At 42.0% G+C, this 14633-nt stretch overlaps 1 protein-coding gene across 5 annotated transcripts in view; it reads right to left on the bottom strand.

The window, feature by feature from the left end:
* Nucleotides 1–14633, bottom strand: part of LOC112229706 (A-kinase anchor protein 9) — a 133562-nt gene that overhangs the window by 60014 nt on the left and 58915 nt on the right. For all 5 annotated transcript variants that reach the window (XM_042310054.1, XM_042310056.1, XM_024395693.2 and 2 more), the window contains 3 exons: nucleotides 5360–5420; nucleotides 3961–4293; nucleotides 3050–3328 (listed from right to left, as the gene is read on the bottom strand). In XM_042310054.1, the coding sequence (XP_042165988.1) occupies nucleotides 3050–3328; nucleotides 3961–4293; nucleotides 5360–5420 (673 nt within the window). The remainder of the gene's footprint in view (nucleotides 1–3049; nucleotides 3329–3960; nucleotides 4294–5359; nucleotides 5421–14633) is intronic.

Raw genomic sequence — 14633 nt, 5'->3', positions numbered from 1 at the left:
ACCAAAGGCGGAATGCGGCCAACCCAATCGATAGCTAAACTGCTACAGGAAATCCTATGCCTTGATTACGCCCCCACACTTAACCATGCGCACTGAAGCATATAATCCGCACCAAAGAATCGGGAGCCTCCCATAGTAGTTAAATCCCACTACCTTTAGGAGAAGGAGGATGTCTTCCGTAAGGCAGCGTGAGCGGCTCCCATCACCCACGACAGCCAGAATATTAGCATTTACCCAGACTACATGGCGACAGTCATGAAGAAGAGGTCAGCCTTAAACGAGGTGAAGGGGTTCCTACACCGCTGTCTAGACACCAAGTTTGGCATTCTTTACCAGCTGTACTGAAGATCACTACACTCTGCCGCAAGCAGAAGACATTCCTAGACCCAACCAAGGACAAAGAATACATTGTCTCGCACCTACATCCACAGGAGGACAGACGACATAAACCTAAGGCTAGCCAGTCTCTTTCCATGCCTTAATAGGATACTTTTTTTTTACACTACTACTGGTCAGCAAATATATCTAAATGTGTTTATTGGGTTTCTACATTTGAAAACAAGGATGGCCCAACTTGGGCTATCATGGAGTTACAGTCTCCGGTCTCACGCCTGTGCTCCCTAATGCTCATGAACCTTGGCACCCATGTTTTAAACCCCATTGTTAAGCACTCCCTTAAAATCTGGTCCCAATTCCAAAGTCACTTTAGCCTTAAACAAGCAAGCGGTGTCTCTCCATTAACATCTAATAATCTCTTCCCAACAGAGTGACACGGCATTCCAGTTCTGGCATAGGAACGGTCTGGTGTTTTTCTGTGACCCATTTGTTGATAACACATTCATCTCATTCGATACTCTGAGGGTTGACCATAACATTCCCAATACACACTTTTTTAGATACCTGCAAACTCGCAGCTTTGCCCCAAAACAATTCCCTTCATTTCCACTCGAGCCAACTAAGTGTCCAGTCGAGTGGTGCTTAGATCTTAACCCTTATCTGAAGGGCACAATCTCCAGATTATATGACATAATACAGAACATTAATCCACCTTCCTTTGCAAATACAAAATCTGCATGGGAGCAAGACATAGGTGGCGAGCTACCCAATGATATATGGCAACAAAGTGTATCTACACTAGAGGTCGACCGATTATGATTTTTCAACGCCGATACCGATAGCGATTATTGGAGGACCAAAAAAGCCGATACCAATTAAATCTGCCAATTTTGTATTTATTCATTTGTAATAATGACAATTACAACAATACTGAATGAACACTTATTTTAACTTAATATAATACATAAATAAAATAAATTTAGCCTCAAGTAAATAATGAAACATGTTCAATTTGGTTTAAATACTGCAAAAACAAAGTGTTGGAGAAGAAAGTAAAAGTGCGATATGTGCTATGTAAGAAAGCTAATGTTTCGGTTCCTTGCTCAGAAGATATGAAAGCTGGTGGTTCCTTTTAACATGAGTCTTCAATATTCCCAGGTAAGAAGTTTAAGGTTGTAGTTATTATAGGAATTATAGGACTATTTCCCTCTATACCATTTGTATTTCATTAACCTTTGACTATTGGATGTTCTTATAGGCACTTTAATATTGCCAGTGTAACAGTATAGCTTCCGTCTCCTCGCTCGGCTCGAACCAGCAACACAACGACAACAGCCACCATCGAAGCAGCGTTACCCATGCAGAGCAAGGGGAACAACTACTAGAAGGCTCAGAGCGAGTGACGTTCGAAACTCTATTAGCGCGCGCTAACTAGCTAGCCATTTCACTTCGGTTACATCAGCCTCATCTCGGGAGTTGATAGGCTTGATGTCATAAACTGCGCAATGCTTGACGCACAACGAAGAGCTGCTGGCAAAACGCAAAGAAAGTGCTGTTTGAATGAATGTTTACGTGCCTGCTTCTGCCTACCACCGCTCAGTCAAATACTTAGATACTAGTATGCTTGTATGCTAAATCAGATTATATGCAACGCAGGACACGCTAGATAATATCTAGTAATATCATCAACCATGTGTAGTTAACTAGTGATTATGATTGATTGTTTTTTATAAGATAAGTTTAATGCTAGCTAGCAACTTAGCTTGGCTTACTGCATTCGCGTAACAGGCAGTCTCCTTGTGCAGTGCAACGAGAGAGAGGCAGGTCGTTATTGTGTTGGACTAGTTAACTGTAAGGTTGCAAAATTGGATTCCCCGAGCTGACAAGGTGAAAATCTGTCATTCTGCCCCTGAACAAGGCAGTTACCCCACTGTTCCTAGGCCATCATTGAAAATAAGAATGTAATCTTAATGGACTTTCTTAGTTAAATAAAGATTAAATAAAGGTGTAAAAAAAAAAGAAAAGGCAAATCGGCACCCCAAAAAATACCGATTTCCGACTGTTATGAAAACTTGAAATCGGCCCTAATTAATCGGTCAACCTCTAATATACACATCACTCAAATGGCTTAATCAGTTTAAGGTTTTGCACCGTCTCCATTACTCAAATGACAGATTGGCAAAAATAGACCCAAATGTTGACCCCAAGTGTATGAGATGTCACTAGAGTCCAGTGACTGAGGGACACATGTTCTGGTCATGCACTGCTGCTACTCGCTGTTTATTATCTATGCATAGTCCCTTTACCCCTACCTACATGTACAAATTACCTCGATTAACCTGTAGACCCGCACATTGTCGTTGTACTGGTACCACCTGTATATAGCCTCGTTAATTTATTGTGCTACTTTTTATTATTTGAGTTTAGTTTATTTGTTAAATATTTTGTTAACTTTTTCTTGAACTGCGTTGTTGGTTAAGGGCTTGTAAGTAAGCATTTCACGGTAAGGTCTACCGGTTGTATTTGGCGCATGTGACAATTAAAGTTTAACTTGACGTACTAAGCTAGTGCAACCTTACACCTAATGCCAACCTAGATGTCGTAACCCCTAATACTAAGCAAAGTCTGGTATCAACTGCCTCCATCCAAGACATTCTGCTGTGGAAATCAAACTCACTCATGAAAGCGCTATCTGGAAAGCCCCATTGCTAACCTGCTCAGATCCAGGACCTCCGTGCCAAAGCTGCCCTTCAATCCTACGGAGCTCCGCAGTCCTCTCTTCCAGCTCTCTCTCCAGCCTCTCTTTATCCTCCACGAACGTCCTCTGCACCGCCTCCGGAGAGATCCCCTTGGCGAGTGAGCTCCTGGGGGTCTGCTGCTCCTCTTCCTCCTCAGATTGGGTCTGCATGGCCGAGGTTGTCTCGCGGGCGCTCTTGGAGATTCGGGCTAATTCTCTCTGCTGGGCAAACTCCACTGACATCTGAACTATGACCTAGGAGAGATGCGTATGAGGCATCATACATTTCGTTAAGTGAAAGAAAAAGGTTCAATAAAAAGTAGATTTAAAACTAAATTTGAAAGGCAATTCAATCTAGATAGTACTTAAAGCACTGCTACCCACAAATAAATGCTAAAAGAGCATATTCGTAACAAAAAACTTTTGGTGCAGCAGACTACTGTGTGTGTGTTATTTTTAGATGCTCACAGGATTCACTGTGCCCTAGGATATAGTTAGTGCTTTAAACATACAAAGGCTACTCATTAAATTAATGGCCAAATGTCTGCACTCTCCAAAATTCTCCAAGATTTGTTTTCATGCTTGTTAGTCGTTTATGTCATTCTACAAGAAGAAAATTGTATTGGGTTATACTCTTCAAAGTATAACCCAATACAGTAGGACCTTGTTCAGAAAACTAAAATATTTGTCATCATGAAATCGACTTAAACTATGTAGAAAATCTGAATTGCATACCTACACATATTTAACCAGACACTGTATGATTGAGCTGTTGTTAGTACATGAAAGCAACATTTAAGTTTGTCTGTAGCCTTCAATAACTATTTTTTGCGGGTTTTAATAATTGTCCCCGTTCAATATTGCCTGTTTGACAATCAACTTCTTACCTTAGCTATCTCTTCCTCCACCCTCTCCTGGTGTCTCCTCTCCTCCTCGCTGGGCCCTTCGATAGAGCGGACACCCCCGTTGATGCCCTCTGGATCCTGCTTCACCTGTGACCACACCTCCTCCCTCCCCTTCTCTCTCTTTTCCAGCTCCCTCTCTTCTCTGAGTCTGGTGAGCTCGGCACAGTGTTGCTCCTTCAGCGCGGCCACCTCCTGGAGGTACTTGTGGTAGAGCGCTCCCCTCAGCGCCTGCAGCTGTGCCGTCAGGCTCATAGACTTTGCCGGCCCGCGTAGCTCCGCACCCAGGCCCACCAACAACGCCTCCTCCTCCACCAGCTAGATGAGGGGGAGGAATGGACAGGGAAAAGGACAGGAAAAGGATGGACACAGACAAAAATCAATGCGCCGGAGAGAAACGTGTATGGAAAGAAAAATAGGAGAGAGAAACAGGGATTGAGCAAAAGCCAGATGAGAAAATAGAGGGAAAGATCCAGAGGCTTTTCAGAGTGTGCCCCCTCACTTTCCCCTTACGCCTCAGCCACCAGCTAGAGATGAATGCACCAATTATACTTCCTATGCTTCCAAGGCTGATTGACACACACTGATAAATAGATGTCAGACATCCTATAGAGCAGAGTTTCAGTTCGGATAGAGCACCAGTATGTCCAGCTACAATAGTAAGTCTTTGCTTTTTCTCTCTTTCTGTCTTTCACTCAGTGACTCGTTATTGTGCTATAATGGCGCCTGGTGTTGGTTGCTCTCGTTGCTCCATCAATCTCCCTCCCCCTCTTTTTCTCGTCCTTTCCCTCCACATACTTGTGTTCCCCATCTTTCCTTCCCTCACCGGACACCTCTCCATTTCTCACCCTTTCTTTCTGTATTTTCTTTCTCCCTCAATCTCTCAGCTGCTCTCTTCTCATGCTTTCTCCTCGGATGTGCGAGACAGCGTCTCACGCTGCTAGACTGGAGAGCATGGGAGGTAGAGAACAAGCGAGTGGTGCAGTGATAGTGAGCGGGAGGCTTGACTGAAATGAACCGGGTCACTCACGCGGATAGAATCATGCAGCCGTAGACTGGCGTACCGTAGTACTATATTGCCAACGCTAGCATCCACGCTACGCTAACCATTTACATAACTGGCACCTCGACTCTGAAACTTCCCCTCAGATAAAAATCCATTTGAATGTGGCCTCTCACTGCAGCAACCACCCAGGGATCTGGGGCAGGTTTTAGCCAAAGGCTGCATTCTCCCCCATCCCCCTCCATCCATCTCTCCTCCTCATCCTTTGCTCGCAGTGACGGCTAATGGAGTGTCTTAATTCAAATCAGCATTTGGGCTCAGATCGAGGGGAGGTGGTGTGTAAATGGGGAAGATTTGGATAGTGAGATGGAGTGTGCAAACCTTTAGTTCCTTTGCATCCTCTTCCTCTGTCCGCAAGCCAAGCTGGGCAGCACTGGACAGGCTGAAAGACAAGTCAGTTCAAAATGTAAGAAATTAGTAGTCTTAAAAGCAAGCACATTTAAAAAAAAAAAAAGACACCTTCACTTATGAAATTCAGCACCAATAGGTAGCGATAACAACTTCACAATGTGGTCAAAGAAAGTTTGCTACAGCAGAATTCAATATAAAGGCCAAAGACAGTGAAAGGTAAAGGGTAAACAAACCTCCGCTATAGTGAATAGCCTACTAGTGAATCAACTAGTATTATCTTTCAACATCTGCCTTTTTTAAAGGATGGAATTCATGGTCTGATCTAAGTTCAGTTCATTTCCAACCACCCAGTGTGTGAAATGTACAGGGAACTGCTCCACCCAAATGATCCTTTGGGATTAGCTAACTGGCACCATTCTATCAATCAACGTCATCATAGGGCATGTTCAGTGGGCTGCAATGTTTTAAACTTTGCAGATAGGAATGCAATGTATAAAACTGACACACGATTAGTAGTAATATGAGGGTTATTCAGATAGAAATGTATCATGTAAAAAATAAGCCTTCAGGCTTCGATGCCAAAAGGCTCCAAGTATTAATATAATTTAACAGCAGGGGGCAGTAGTGTAATTTAATTATACCCATTAGATTAGAAACGGGTTGGGCAACTGGTCGCCCGTGGGCAAAATCCCCCCGCAAAGGCCCTTGGATCAATATTTTTTTAGGATAGCAAATCAGTTGGGGTCTCAACTTACTGTTGCAAATTAGAATAGTAGAATACACAAGGCGCAATTTCAAAATTTGGTTGTGCATGTTGGTACGCAGACCAGAAAGCAACTGCTCCCCCTCATGATGAGTTTAGATTTTTGGTGGCCACCACCCCCATCAAAGTTGCCCATCCCTGTATTAGAATATGGTTTATCATAGTGTAACCTAACAGCAGGCGTAGAGACGCTGGGAGCGTAGTCCACACTTCTGTTTTTCTGGAAAAAATGAAGTTACGTTGAAAATACTGTATCCCCGAAAATCAGAAACATCTGCTTTCTGCCAACACCCCTAAGGGTGATCATAGTGAAAAAGGACTCTAGAGTAGATGGTAAGCAATACTGTACTCAAATAAAAACCAGTGGAAGTCAAAATATTCCAAATTAGCATGCGTCAACTTGCATGCCCAAAGCGTGGAGACTGAGAGCAGTCTATTTGTCCAGACTATTTACAGGGTAAATAACAATATCTATTGATATGAAAACACCTTGAGGAGGGCCAAATTGGGAGATGGATGTTTATGCTCCTTGCCTAGATCTGTTGGGCAGGAGAACCCCTACTTTTTGGGGTTAGTGACTAACATGACTCTAGCCTAATGCTTTTAACCACCACCGTAAATATTTCATAAGCTGGGCTGTGCTGCTGGCATATAAGGTATCATTGCTTCACTACTCTTCTAATGTTTTACATAAGGATAAAAGGTTAACTCTAAGAAATTTAATTTGCCACTGTCAGGAAGCGTAACTATTGGTTTTATCATACCCTCTAGGCGTTAATAAAATTGATTCAATGCAATTAAATTGCAACAGGATAAGTAACTGGATCTTAATTTTCAATATAGCCAACATTATATAGGGATTATAGGAGGGAATTATATAGTAGAGGAGATCACTCCATAAAAATGTCAAAATCATTTGATTGTGAGTTTGAGTGAAATCCAAAGTTGTGCTATATATTAATTGGCTATGTCATAGCTAACTTGGAAAATATAAATATTGATACATTTCCCTTTGAAGACAATAGGCATCTAGATACACAGGCTCCGATACAATTCGGTGCAAGTCGGTTTGATTAGAGAACGAATCGATGCGATTCAGTTCGATGCAATACGATTCAATGAACTAACATTTGTTGCATAAACACATTCATTTCCATTCTAATATAAAATCTGCTGCTGATGGAACTCATGAGCTGGATCCGGCTGAGCGTGCTTCTGTGGTCTGTAAATTATGTATGTCTATGGTGTATGTACTGTGGGGGAATGTTTTTGTCCCCCCACTTCGGTTCTGACATCCCCATTATCCTCTGATTAAATAAATGTGATAGAAATTGTAATCTACGTAGTCACCAAAAGTATTTATTTATCATACTGCATACTCAAACAAATGTTCAAATCTCACCTTTCTAGTAAAAATAGTTATAAATTGCTGAGTTGTAGTCACTTGAGGACACAAGCTCAAGTACAAATAAGAAATATTTTATGATGCATTTCCAATTCAACAAAAATGTATGAATAAGGCTTGAAATGACTTGGATGCTTTCTAAATATAGCATAATCAAATTATAAAATGACTAAGATTTCATCTTTATAACTGTAAAATACATATGTATGTTTAGTGTTAGAGAAAATGTGTATATTTTCTAAAGGTCTCTTGATCAAAATGTCTGCCCCCATCGCTGTGAACGTCTCACAGAGCTCTAGCTTGTTAGGAACTCTCCTTTCATCTCATAATTAAACTTGTCCGTTTATGACAAAAATAAAGGGTTTGTTTAAATTCTATGAATTATTTTAGATTAATGGCAATAAATCGATCTCTGAATGTACTACCCTGATGAAACCACTCTCTTCTGCTGCACTACAATGTAACAATTGCAGGCATATGCTTTGTTAGTGGCTGTGACGTAGGGTTCATCCAGGAGTTGGACAGGAAGAGCAAATTAAATAGTAGTGGTTTCAGATTTCACATCATATGTCACACAGGCTCAGAAAATGTACTCGTGTCCATGGGAACCAGATTGATTTAGAAGCAAAAATGACAGTTTCGAACCAGTACCAGAACCACACAGCTCCACTAAAATGGAGACCTTACATCAAGAGATTTCAACTTGTCATTTTTGTTGATTAACTGTTTGAGCTAGTAACGTATCAATATTTATATTTTACAAATGAACTATGACATAGCCAATGAATACATAGCACAACTCTGGATTTCACCCTCCATATCAAAATTAAATGGTTTTGACAGTTTGGAAGCTTTTACGGAGTTATCTTATCTTCTCCTCTCGCTTAGGCCATGCAGTGAGCCTCGCAAAAGTGATTGCAGTCCTTGTTATGAAATCATCACCTTTACCCTGTACATCTAAAAATGACCATATATACTGAGTGTATGCTATTTCCATGACAGACTGACCAGGTGAAAGCCATGATCCCTTACTGATGTCACTTGTTAAGTCCACTTCAATCATTGTAGATGACAGGGAGTACACCAGTCTAAGAAGGATTTTTAAGCCTTGAGACAAGGATTGTGTATGTGTGACATTAATAAGGTGAATTGGCAAGACAAAGATTTTAATGCTACTGAATGGCGTATGATAGTAGGTCCCAGGTGCACCAGTTTGAGTGTGTCAAGACTGCAACGCTGATGGGTTTTTCACGCTCAACAGTTTGTGTGTATCATGAATGTTCCACCACCCAAAGGACATCCAGCCAACTTAACACCTGTGGGAAACATTGGTGTCAACGTGGTCAGCATTCCTGTGGAACACTTCTGACACCTTGTAGAGTCCATGCCCGACGAATTGAGGCTGTTCTGAGGGCAAAACAAAGTACAACTCAATATTAGGAATGAGTTCCAAATGTTTTGTACACTGATTGTTTAAAGCAAAACTACCAAACCTATTGCTGATGGTGAACCTGAACGATCAAAATATAAATATATTGTAAGCCCCGTCCAGCAGGTATAGCCAGATGAGTTCTCTCTCCGGTAGCTTACCTTTATTTCAGCAAAACACAATTTAAAACAGAGCATTTGATAATACCTATCAAATTACAGTGACCTAATATTGCGCAAGCCATTTTACAAACATTTGAATGTTGAGTGCAGATGTGTCAGATCTCATTGGTCAGGCTACTGGTATTACCTGGCGTTGTTCGGCATGCAAAATTACTTGTAGATAAATGACTGTCAAAACAGTTACATGCAGTTCAACGCCGAAGGAGAGGACGCATCAGTTGTCATAAAAGTGGAGAGGTCTTTTCAGAAGGTAGAAAGAATGTAATATGATCAACAAAACAATGTGACCCGGACGTCAGTTGGACCTCGGTAGTCAGTTGAACAGTGTTTCCTCCGACACATTGGTGCGGCTGGCTTCTGGTGTAAGCAGGCGGGTGTTAAGAAGCGCGGTTTGGCGGGTCATGTTTCGGGGGACGCATGACTCGACCTTCACCTCCCGAGCCCGTTGCAGCAATGAGACAAGAACGAAAAGGGGGCAAAACACCGCCCCACCCCACAAATTTCTTTAAATAAAAAATGACATGGAGCGAAAGGACGAAGAGTCCTTTACTGTAGCGGTCTTAACATAACTTACATATGGACCTAAAGGCATACTTCAATATATATATCAATCATTCATGCAAGTCCAAAAGCACACATACATCTTGCCAACGTCTACCTGATGTATACATGATAAATCGGGGAGATGTAGTGTTAATTTTTTTTATTTTATTTTACCTTAATTTACCTAGGCAAGTCAGTTAAGAACAAATTCTTATTTTCAATGACGGCCTAGGAACAGTGGGTTAACTGCCTTGTTCAGAGGCCGAACGACTGATTTGAACCTTGTCAGCTCAGGGATTCGATCTTGCAACCTTTCGATTAGTAGTCCAACGCGCTAACCACTAGGCTACTTCCACCCGTGTGGAGAGTGTTTGCACATTGGCAAGATGTCACAGAAACTTCGGCATTAGATCGCATTTGCCCTTCAGCCCTGTTTGGACGATGCGTGTCAAAGCGGCTAAATACATTTTTTTTTTTTTTTTTCATTTTAGCAGTGGTGTAAAGTACTTAAGTAAAAATACTTTGAAGTACTACTTAGGTTTTATTTGATTTTGCCTATATTTAACCAGGTAGACGAGTTAAGAACAAGTTCTCATTTACAACTGCGACCTGGCCAAAAAAAGCAAAGCAGTGCGTGCAGGTGCAGTGATCTGTGAGCTGCTCTGACAGCTGGTGCTTAAAGCTAGTGAGGGTGATATGAGTCTCCAGCTTCAGTGATTTTGGCAAATCGTTCCAGTCATTGGCAGCAGAAAACTGATAAGAAAGGCGACCAAAGGTGGAATTGGCTTTGGGGGTGACCAGTGAAATATACCTGCTGAAGCACATGCTACGGGTGGGTGCTGAAATGGTGACCAGTGAGCTAAGGCGGGGCTTTACCTAGCAAAGACTTATAGATGACCTGGAGCCAGTGGGTTTGGCGATGAATATGAAGCGAGGGCCAGCCATCGAGAGCATACAGGTCGCAGTGGTGGGTAGTATATGGGGCTTTGGTGACAAAAAGGATGGCACTGTGATAGACTGCATCCAATTTGAGTAGAGTGTTGGAGGCTATTTTGTAAATGACATCGCCGAAGTCTAGGATCAGTAGGATAGTCAGTTTTACAAGGGTATGTTTGGCAGCATGAGTGAAGGATGCTTTGTTAAGGAATAGGAAGCTGATTCTAGATTTCATTTTGGACTGGAGAGGCTTAATGTGAGTCTGGAAGGATAGTTTACAGTCCAACCAGACACCTAAGTAGTTGTCCACATATTGTAAGTAAGAACCGTCCAGAAAAGTGATGCTTGACGGACAGGCAGACGCGGGCAACGAGTTTTATGGCATTGATGCTCGTCTGGGGGTTAGTTAACACAGTGTCCAAATAAGTGCCAGAAGTATACAGAATGGTGTCGTCTGCGTAGAGGTGGATCAGAGACTCACCAGCAGCAAGAGCGACATCATTGATGTGTAAAGAGAAGAGAGTCGGTCCAAGGATTGAACCCTGTGGCACCCCCATAGACTGCCAGAGGTCCGGACAACAGGCCCTCTGATTTGACACACTGAACTCTATCTGACAAGTAGTTGGTGAAGCAGGCGAGGCAGTCATTGACAGAGTTGAAAGCCTTGGCCAGGTCGATGAAGACAGCTGCACAGTATCGTCTCTTATCGATGGCGGTTTTGATATCGTTTAGGACCTTGAGCGTGGCTGAGGTGCACCCATCACCAGCTCGGAAACCAGATTGCAAAGCAGAGAAGGAACGGTGGGATTCGAAATGGTCGGTGATCTGTTTGTTAACTTGGCTTTCGAAGGCCTTAGAAAGGCAGGGTAGGATAGATATAAGTCTGTAGCAGACCCATTACAGATGCAAGCAATGAGGCAGAGATCACGGAGATCCTGATTGAAGACAGCAGAGGTGTATTTGAAGGGCAGGTTGGTTTGGATGATATCTATGAGGGTGCCTGTGTTTACGGATTTGGGGTTGTACCTGGTAAATATATTGATAATTTGTGTGAGATTGAGGGCATCTAGCTTAGATTATAGAATGGCCGGGGTGTTAAGCATGTCCCAGTTTAGGTCACCTATCAGCACGAGCTCTGAAGATAGACGGGGGGCAATCAATTCACATATGGTGTCCAGGGCACAGCTGGGGGCAGAAGGTGGTCTATAGCAAGCAGAAACAATGACAGACTTGTTCCTGGAAAGGTGGATTTTTAAAAGTAGAAGCTCAAATTGTTTGGGCACAGACCTGGATAGTATGACAGAACTCTGCAGGCTCTCTCTGCAATAGATTGTGACTCCGCCCCCTTGCATGCATGTAACCAAGGCTTTTACAGTTACAGAAGTCAACAAATGAGAGGGCCTGGGGAATGGGAGTGGAGCAAGGCACTGTAGGGCCTGGATTAACCTCTACATCACCAGAGGAGGAGTGTGCTAAGGGCTATAAGAACTGGTCGTCTAGTATGTTCGGAACCGAGAGTAAAAGGAGCAGGTTTCTGGGCGCGGTAGAATAGATTCAACGCATAATGTACAGACAAAGGTATGGTAGTTTGTTAATACAGTTGGTAGTGTGTCTAGACATCAATTAAACAGTTTTTTGGGGAATCTGTACTCCATACATTTTCCCTGACAACCCAAAGTACTCGTTACATTTTGAATGCTTAGCAGGACAGGAAAATTGTGAAATTCACGCACTTATCAAGAGAACACGTGGTCATCCCTATTGCCTATGGTCTGGCAAACTCACTAAACAAAAATAAATGTCAGTGTTGGAGTGTGCCCCTGGCAACCGTACATTTTAAAAACAAGAAAATGGTGCGGTCTGGTTTGCCTAATATATGGAATTTGAAACTATTTATACTTTTACTTTCACTTTTGATACTTAAGTATATTTTAAAACAAATACTTTCACTGAAGTGGTATTTTACTGGGTGACTTTCACTTTTACTTGAGTCTTTTTCTATTAAAAAAAGGTATATATACCTTTATTCAAGCATGACAATTGGGTACTTTTTCCACCACTGCATTTTAGCATATGCGACTTACATTTCCACCCCCTTCAACTGGTCCCCGTGGGAACGGACGACACCTGGCATTGCAAGTGCTATGCTCTACCAACTGAGCTACATTTAACAATAAATAAACTGCAACATATCAGCTAAAGCAATTTAATTCAGGAATTAATTAAACCAAGATTGAAATCCTTGGCCTGAATGCCAAGTGTCACGTCTGGAGGAAACCTGGCACCATCCCTACGGTGAAGCATGGTGGTGGCAGCATCATGCTGTGGGGATGTTATTCAGTGGCAGGGACTGGGAGACTGGTCAGGATCGAGGGAAAGATGAACGGAGCATAGTAGAAAGTGATCCTTCATGAAATCCTGCTCCAGGGCGTTTAGGACATCAGACTGTGGGCAAAGGTTCACCTTCCAACAGGACAACGACCATAAGCACTTCTTAGCCAAGACAACGCAGTGGCTTTAGGAGAAGTCTCTCAATGTCCTTGAGTGGCCCAGCCAGAACCCGGACTTGAACCCGATCTAACATCTCTGAAGACACCTGAAAACAGCTGTGTAGCGATGCTCCCCATCCAACCTGACAGAGTGTAAGGATCTGCAGAGAAGAATGGGAGAAACTCCCCAAATACAGATGTATCAAGCTTGTAGTGTCATACCCAAGACGACTCGAGGCTGTAATCGCTGCCAAAAGTGCTTCAACAAAGTACTCAGTAAAGGGTCTGAACACTTATGTAAATGAAATTTCCGTTTTTTTTTTGTTGATATATTGTGTTATTGTGTACAGAATGATGAGGGGGGAAAAACAATTTAATACAATTGAGAATAAGGCTGTAATGTAACATGTGGAAAAAGTCAAGGGGTCTGAATACTTTCCGAATGCACTGTACATCACTTTACAGTATATGTTACATCCCTACTATATACACTGATAATAATTAATATATCAGGAGATAAAAGCTATGCTAATAATAATGGATCCAGGACAGGGTGAGAATAAAACTGAAATTTACTTTCAAATTAATAAGGAGATGGCTAATACCTTGGCAATTAAAGTGGGCCTGAATGGCAACTGTAGAAGTTCACTGCCTGGTGCTTTCAGGTCACAGTGATCTGATAAGTGCTGCTGCACTCTTTCTATGCATGCACAGACAGACAGATGAGGGAGATGGAACATCACTCACTTATGCACCGGTGGTGTTTCTTCAATAAAATGTACAGTACCAGTCAAACATGTGGAAACACCTACTTATTTAAGGGTTTTTCTTTATTTTTTTTACTATTTTCAACATTGTAGAATAATAGTGAAGACATTAAATATATGAAACAACACATAAGGAATCATGTAGTAACCAAAAAAGGGTCAAACAAATCAAAATCTATTTTATATTTGAGATTCTTCAAAGTAGAGACCCTTTGCCTTGACAGCTTTGCACACTCTTGGCATTCTCTCAACCAGCTTCATGAGGTAGTCACCAGGAATTAACAGATGTGGCTTGTTACAGGTAATTTGTGGAATTTTTTAAAGCCAAATCAGTTGTCACAAAACAAAGTAGGGGTGGTATACAGAAGATGGCATTTTACCAAATATGGCTAAGTCCATATTAAAGCAAGAACAGCTCAAATAAACAAAGAGAAATGACAGTTCATTAACTGAAGGTCAGTCAATCAGGAAAATGTCAAGAAATGTAAAAGTTTCTCAAGTGCAGTCACAAAAGTCATGAAGCACTATGATGAAACTGGCTCTCATGAGGACCACCACAGGAAAGGAAGACCCAGAGTTACCTGTGCTACAGAGGATAAGTCCATTAAGAGTTACCAGCCTCAGAAATTTCAGACCAAATAAATGTTTCAGAGTTCAAATAACAGACACATTTCAAAATCAACTGTTCAGGGGAGACTGCGTGAATCAGGCCTTCCTGGTAGAATTGCTG

Source organism: Oncorhynchus tshawytscha, linkage group LG31 (genome assembly GCF_018296145.1).
Source record: "Oncorhynchus tshawytscha isolate Ot180627B linkage group LG31, Otsh_v2.0, whole genome shotgun sequence".
NCBI classification, from domain to species: domain Eukaryota; kingdom Metazoa; phylum Chordata; class Actinopteri; order Salmoniformes; family Salmonidae; genus Oncorhynchus; species Oncorhynchus tshawytscha.
This window is presented reverse-complemented; position numbering and strand designations above follow the sequence as displayed.